Raw genomic sequence first — 7841 nt, 5'->3', positions numbered from 1 at the left:
GGCGGGGCGGGGGGAGCGAGCGCGAAGGCAACCACACCTGGCGGTCATAGAGACGCGCGGCCACACAGAAAGTCCCATCCCGGAAGTCGCGTAGGGGCAGGCCCGCGATGCATTGTGGGGCGTGAAGGAGGCGTTGGCCCTCCCGCGAGGCGCCCCCTGGCGGACTTCCCCCTCCCCCGGCTCTAACCTTAACGGTAAAAACAACAACCCCGCGCCCGACCGGCGTTAGCAGACACCTTTTATTGAAACCGATCAGTGACAAAATTAAAACGATTTGCAAACTACGAACAGCACCAAAAGCCCGCTCCGATAAGCTCCCGTTAGCACACGGGGGCTGCCTGTTCAAAACTTACTCAAAGTTTACTCACTGCACGCCCAGCAGGCCCCAGCGCTCATGGGACGCGAGCAGCAGCCGGGCAGAGCTTTGTCAGAGCCCAGCACGGCCGTAGAGCTGCCTGGGGGTGCTGCGGGGCCCAGATGTACCTCGTGAAGCTCACCCAGCCACCCAAGCAACAGCCGCCGTGAAACGCTACAGGAGTTTTGCCAGGTAAGGAATGCAAAACAATGTAAGTAACGTGGCTTTAACTAAGGCCATAATCAGGCACTCAGTTTAATGTATGCTTCAGGAAACTGCTGTATTATCTGCAGTGTCTGCAATGTATCTTTGGTCTCCAAGTAGCTTTGCAAATATGTAAAACACTATTGCAAAAGTTGGCTGGTTTTCTACAGACCCTTCTGTGAATTATGTTGTCCCAAAATATCATGACCTGTTCACAAAAGGATCTTCACAGTAAAATTACATTCTTTGCGGTTTTCCTCCTTCCTTTGTTTAAAAGGTATCATTCAGCATTCCACACAAAGGAACTATTCAGAAACAAAAGTGTAACATCAAATTGTTACATAGGCTTGCTTTTTTAATGAAGTGTTTTAATTCTCTCTCAAATTGCATATATCTGACAACATCTAACACTGAATTATTTTAAAGGCTTGTGCTTTAGAAATGAAATGTGAGGACTTTTAAGCTACCTGGATTTTCTTTTATTTACAACTTAACATTTACTTCCTGAACCTCCAGCTTGAAATCTTGCATGGCAATGGATATGCTGAGGTAGGACTGCAATGTGTAGACACGGTATCAGTAGTGGGAGGGAACAAAACAGCGTTAGGGGAGGCACTGCTCTACCACAGTTACACCTCTCCAGCTACTGAAGATGCACATAATAAGGCAGACCAAATGAACAGAAACCTTCAAACAACCTTTTCCTCTATGGTTGCAACTTGGAGTGAGCTTGGAAAAAAGGCAGTGTACTAAATACGGGTGACACCAACATGCACATCACAGCAGGCTGTCAGCCTGGACTTCTGGAGCTGCTGGTTTTAATGGAGGTTCAAGCGCCAGATACAACTCTGCAAAGGCCTCTTCAGCTAGCGAGGCATTTTAGAGAGACTAGGGATGAAGACGTGGTGAGCGGAGTGAGCAAGATGGAGTGGATGGATAAATTGTTCAATTGGCAGTGATGGTGTGTGGAGAATGTACAACTTCAATCAAATGATAAGGAATAACAATAATTGCAGAAAGCTAATGAGAGCTGAGCAGCAGCATAATGACAGTTAACTGGAGAGCAAAGGTCCCTGAGAGCAAAGCAAAATTCAGTACCATAAAATAAATTAAGGTTTTGAATCTTCTTCAACAGCTCTCAAACCGGTCTGACAAAATGACCCTAGAAGGAGAAATTGATAGAGGCCCTTCTTAAACAGGCCTTCAGCACTAGCAGCATTCCAGCAAGACCCTATTGAGAGATCAACTCATTTGGGAAGAAGTTATTTCTTGCTACCTGAATGGTGGGGAAAAATAAGGCACTAGACAAAAATTAATTGGGATTAAAAAAACCCCAAACCAACCCCAATTTCAGGCAGTCATGGAAAAAATATCCTGGATTTGGGTTTGGGGTTTTTTTTTGGAAGGGGAGAGGTTGTTTGGGGTTTTTTTAAAGTATTGTGATTCTAACTTAGTCATCACCATAAGGTGACAGCTTTTTATAGTTTGTCTTAATCTTCTACTGGCTAGGTTTTCTGACTCTCAACTCTGCTTTCTCCTTAAGAATAGCTGTCAACATCTGTTGACATCAGTACTAAAGCAAGTAATTAATCCCTAGCTTAATGACAGGGTTTATTAGTTTAAAACAAGCAACAAAGAGAGAAGTAAGACTTGCACATAGCATAACTGCATTTAGCCATTCTTTAACCTATCCAACAGAATTTTAATACCCTGAGTGTCAAATGTCAATCCAAGACATTATAGATGGTTACATCCCTAATACAAGACAGTGTTAGTACTGCCATTCTGCTGGGACAACAGGAAAAACACTCATTTTCTCACTCTACAGGTCATTTTTGTTGGAAGGAAACAGACTGTCACCAGAAGATGGCCACCTAAAGCCCAGGTATGAGCTTCATTGCAAATAGGTATCTCCAGGAAATAGAAGACATTTCCAAAGTATATATGGCTGTAAATCTGAGAGTTCTGGGCTAAAGCAGCTTAAGACCAGGATCATTCATCAGTCTGATGTCAAAGTTTTTCATCCATGGGTTGCCATCATTTTCCAGGTGCGATCCAGTCTGTCATTGCTGAGGGTACAGGCTAGCTGTTAATTTCTCTGAGTAATAAATACTGCAAGCAAGAAAGTACCTACTGCTCTCTTCAGATACTTGTTCCTTGCTATCGTGACCAATTCAGGCTTTCAAATTTGTACTACAATGCAGCCTACTTATCATTGTTTCACTTCTCTGTGCACCTAGCTAAAGTAACTTATGCTAGTCCAAATAAATCCCTTTCTTTTTTGGATTTATACATGTAGCTAAGTAATTGTTTGGTTATTTCATATTTCAAAGCTTTTCTCAGTGAGTCCCTCCAATTCACCTGTCATTTTGGTGGCTCAAGCTCATTCCTCTGCAGTTCAGCAACCACGTGCAGGTGCTCAAATGTTCATCCCAAATGCAAGTGCAGAAACTCCTGAATCTTTCTCCAGGAGTGCTCCTGTGCATGGGCATGTGCTTTGCTTTCTCCACCCCCAAGAACAGGCACCCCCAGAACACGATCCATAGCTACCTGACAAAATGGAGTAGAAGGAGGATCAATTCGGTGACCTGCTCCTGGATAACTCAAGAGTTTAAAGTTTTCTTTCCCATGCTGGCGTAGACGCCCGATAACCAGCTCAGCATATAAGGAGCTCTTCCACATACGATCATCTTCCCCTACCACTAAGAGAAAGTGACCTTCTGCTTTTTCAATGGGAATTGTGCAGGGAGAATTAGCAGGATTCATTGGGTCATCCAGAGCTTCAAAAATGTCAAATACGCCAGTGTCAGAAACACTGACCTTATTCATATCAAAACGCAGCCCAGGCAGAGTCATCTCACCATAATGGAGGTCTGCAACTGTGTTTGAACTACATCCAGAGATACAGACAGCAGCCACTACTTCTGGCAGGAAGGTGATCATGGAGAGGGCTAATTCTGCCCCTTTTCCAGTCCCAATCACTCCAACTCCTGGTCCCTTCACCTTCAGATAAGATAGGGGGTGGGGAAGAGAGGAAGAAAGGAATAAGGGAGGAATGCATTATAATGGGATTAGCCAGTAAATGCCTTTGGAGTTGTGTTATTTAAAAAAAAAAAAAAAAAAAAAAAAAAAAAAAAAAAAAAAGTTTAGGTTAGGTTAAATATTGATGTGACCTGTTAGAAAGCTACAGCCTGGACCCAGGCTCCTCCCTCTATTTAGTGTCTTATTTTCCAGAGACAACAAGAGCTGTCAAACCCCACAAAATAACAGAGATAAGCACAAAAAGTACCACCACTTGGATGTCACCTAGTCCCTGCTGCATGTTTTGATGCAAGTATCTTATCCCCAAAACAGGTAGCAGGAAATTCAAGCACAGTCTATGGCTGTGTAAGTCTCAGGCAAATAAAGTAACCTCATAAATGACATTTGAAGCATTAGGTAAGTAGTATTTAGCCTTGTCCTTTTCTAGCCTGGAAAGTAAAAGTGAAAGCAACATCCCAACTCATCAAATCCATTCCTTTGCTGACTATTGAGTAGTTTTGTATCATCATCTCTTAAAGATGTGAGGTTTTTTAAAAATGAAAGCAATTAGTTTATCATCACTGCTCCTGTTTGGAGGATATTCCAGCACTTCACTGTTCTAATGATAGGAATCTTCTAGTTTCCAGCTTGAATTTATTTATCAGCTTGTGCTGGAAGAAATTCACTCTCCCCAGTCATATGCATAGCCACCTATGCAGGACCTACACTTTTTCCATTATTGGGCCTAAACTTGCACAGCAAAAACTGATACTCAAAAAAAATCACTACCACCACTTGGGCATGACTGCTGACTCCTATCTTATCCTAAGAGATCTCTCATTACACTCACCTTTGGGTGGCGCTGTAGGAATCTAGCTGCCTCCTCAAAGTACTCGAGATTGAATTCTTTCATGACCTTAGGCAGATCTTCAAAATCAAAATATGGCAGAGAAAGCGCAGCAAAACCACGGGTAGCCAGGAGACTGGATCTAAATTCAATCAAACCTCCTTCGTCACCATACATGTCAATCACTCCTGGAAAGGGGCCATCCCCTATATTCAAAAGAGGAGGTACAGGTGACAAGTTATGAAACAGGACACTGAAAACTATCTGGTGAAGAGTGAACAACAATATAAAAGGATTAAGACATTTTCTATTATTACTCATTACTTTTCCAACAGCAGAGATTAGAGAACCAGTGTTGTATTCCACTTCAGCTATTTCAGACTAAGAATACATCCTTACCTTCCTGTAAAAATATGTGGAGAGTTAAACTTGTTTTTTTTTTTAAAAATCACCTGTTCTAAATGTATTTTTCAAAGGTCCTAACCTCCCACCTCAGAACAATCATACTCTAAATGGGCTATTTTCCCAGAAAGGAGTCATGCCTTAATTAGTAAAGTGCCAGCTCATTACTAATGTGGCAAGAGCACTGAGCCCTGGAGTTAAATTCTACAAAACTTATCCAAACTCGATTAAGGCGCATTAAGCAAAGCACATGAAAGAGACACATATTGCTAGATGAAATCAACTGGATTTACTAGCTCTATCTTAACATCAGCACTGTAACACTTGGCAGCAGAACTGCTACTGCAGATGTGAAGAGACAGTGTAAAACAGATATGGGTGCGGTTATATGTGTGTGTCCCACAAAACTGCAGAAATAACCAGAACCACAATTTTAAACGAGCATGATTTTGCAGCCAAGATTGTGTTGCGATATTACTGTATGTCATGCCAGCAGATCTTGGGTCGAAAGGCTAACGATACTAACTCTTGGAACTATGAAGATCCCAGGCAGGCAATTTTTTTACCTTTTTTCTTCCCCCCCTGGCCACCAGATGGCACCACTGATGTACTCGGATCCAGCTCACTACAACTATCTCCGCAGAAAAAGCACCTGCTTGTGCAAGAGCGCATTAACTCCCTGACATTACCTATATGCAATAAAGAAAAGACCTCTGGCATTTCAAGGTGCTTGAGAAAATTAAGTTTTGGACAAGACATGCTAGATGGCAGAAACCGCCTAACGTAAAGCATTAAGAAGCCAGAAAAGGACTGAAACCTACTTTCGGATTCTTTTTCTGTTTGAAATTTTTCATAGAAGTTCAATATTCTACTCGAGAGAAAGTATGTCTAGATAAACTTATTATAATGCCATGACCAAAAGTAACTTTTAGTTAACAACAGTCAGTGTAGATGGCTAGGGAAAAAAAAAAAAAAAAAGTATTCACTCATTTATCACCCCTACGTGGAAAGCTTTCTAGCAAGAACATAATCAGAACACAGTCAAGCATGAATGCGTTTCTCTCTCATAAAGACAACCTTTACCTTACACAAGGATCCTGGACTGCCTTCCTGAGTGCCCAAGTATACAGTTTCTGCATAGCTCACTAAAAAGCAAGATAAAATGGCCTAGACAACTTCCCTAATGCTTACAATGCTTACTTCCCTAACGCAAACAAACAAACCCTATACCTGTAACTTATGCCTGAATTGAGAAATCTCTTTCATATTAAAATTACAGTGTAAGCTCACTCTCCTCTCACTTTTACTAAGAACGGCTGGTTCCCCTTTAAGATTCCTATCTTAATAACATTAACATTTTTCTATCCTGGAGCAAAGAACGGTATAGTAGTAATAATGTAACTGGATCCTCCATCAAGAAGGATGCCAGTATCATTTAAACAATTATTCCAGACTTTTCCATACTATTACACCACTAGACTTTCTAAAGGGAAAAATGCAGTTCCATCTTGCAGATCTCTGGATTCCCACTGAGCTCAGCAGAAACCCAGCTCATCCTCTAAGGCAGGATGTATCAAAACAACCACGTCTCAGTGATGGAAAATCCAGAATGCTGACTAAGTATTTGATCCAAAATTCAAAGTTCAATCTCTGTTGTTGTTTTTTTTCTTCAGTGGACTTTGGATCCGTATCTAAATGGATAAAAAGATTATTGGTTTGGAAATCATTCACTGAAAATACTTGAATCTCTAATAACTGTAGTGGTACTTACAAGATTTGCTGAATCAAGGCATCACAAATTAGAGGTAATATGGAGGGCAGTTCTAGTAGCACAGCACTCATGGAAATACAGGAAGTTTAAATCATGGCTCAAGTGTACAAACACCATCATTAGTGTAAGCTTTCATTTTCCAACAGCCCTAGCAGTCCACTGGAGTATCACACCTCATAAAGCACAACCATCCCACAAGCAGAACAGGTAGAACTTGCTCAGGATTCTATTTTGCATTTATACCCCAGAACAACTGAAGTAACTCAACTATTAACTCAGTTTCGGCTCTGGTGTAACGCAGGTGAAATACCAGTATTGTCTAGAATTTCTTCTCCTGCTCTCCTTACTTGCATGTGTTTCACAGGGAAGAAGAATGCCTTTTTGATTCGGTCCTACCCAAGATAAAATCCTTGGGAGATGTGGCACAGGCTCACATGATGATGCATATCAGCTTTTTTGAATGTTACAGATTCTGGTAGTCTAGAGCCTCAAACCTACTAAAAACCGTAGACTGAGAGCAGCGTCACGATAAACTCTACAACCCCTCTTCTCATTCAGCTTCTAACTGTCTCACAAGGAAGACTACAACCCCTCTTCTCATGTAGCTTCAGCCTGTGCCAGCCCTGCCCTGCCGACAAGGACCAGGCAGTGTGGTTGCGCACAAGTGGGGCCGCGTCCCGGCAAGCCTTTGGGAGCGTCTCCGAAAGATTTTAAGTAATAAAAAAGACCCAGACGAAGGGCCACCTGTCTGCAGGACGGCGTTATGGATTTCCCGGGTGATGCCCTACGTGCGCTTTCCTTTAAAAGAGCCTTTCCTTGCTCTGGACAGAGAAGCCGGGCGGTCCCGCCGGCCCCAGGCACTCACCCGGCGGCAGGAAGAGGGAGCCGCGTACGCCTCCCTCCTTCAGGCGGATCCTCCGCACGCCGGGGGCCGTGAACCACCGTTCCACCTCGGCCTTGGCCACCACCGGCCCGGGGAGGGCACCGGGCAGGCTGTGGCCCTGGTGGACCAGCACTTCCACCTTCAGCGGGGTGCCGGTGCTGCGCGGCACCAGCCGCTGGTACGGCCTCTCCATGCCGGCGGGGGCGAGGCTCCAGAAGAGCCCCATGGGCTCCACGCCGGTGTAGTCCCCGCCGTGCGCGGCGTCCGTGCCCAGGTGCAGCTGTCCGCGGCTGTCCGCCCAGTAGTGCGCGCACGACTGGAAGAGGCAGCCGCGCTCGTAGGCCGCCACCGCCCGCAG

At 43.8% G+C, this 7841-nt stretch overlaps 1 protein-coding gene across 5 annotated transcripts in view; it reads right to left on the bottom strand.

Annotated features, from left to right (window-relative positions):
• The window catches only part of LOC113480343 (dynein light chain 1, axonemal-like), a 29207-nt gene that overhangs the window by 17385 nt on the left and 3981 nt on the right, over nucleotides 1-7841 (bottom strand). The window contains exons 2-3 of one of the 5 annotated variants that reach the window (XM_026849105.1): nucleotides 4431-4633; nucleotides 1900-3562 (exon numbers count right to left, since the gene is read on the bottom strand). The exons of the other annotated variants lie outside the window; for them this stretch is intronic. Of the exons in view, the coding sequence (XP_026704906.1) occupies nucleotides 2987-3562; nucleotides 4431-4604 (750 nt within the window). The 5' untranslated portion in view covers nucleotides 4605-4633 and the 3' untranslated portion in view covers nucleotides 1900-2986. Of the gene's footprint in view, nucleotides 1-1899; nucleotides 3563-4430; nucleotides 4634-7841 lie in introns of those variants that run through there. 5 annotated transcript variants of the gene reach the window in all.

The sequence above is a fragment of the Athene cunicularia genome, assembly GCF_003259725.1.
Source record: "Athene cunicularia isolate RWA chromosome 5 unlocalized genomic scaffold, athCun1 chr5_part1, whole genome shotgun sequence".
In the NCBI taxonomy this organism is placed as follows: domain Eukaryota; kingdom Metazoa; phylum Chordata; class Aves; order Strigiformes; family Strigidae; genus Athene; species Athene cunicularia.
Note: the sequence above shows the minus strand (reverse complement) of the source record. Positions and strands in the feature narration are given on the sequence as shown.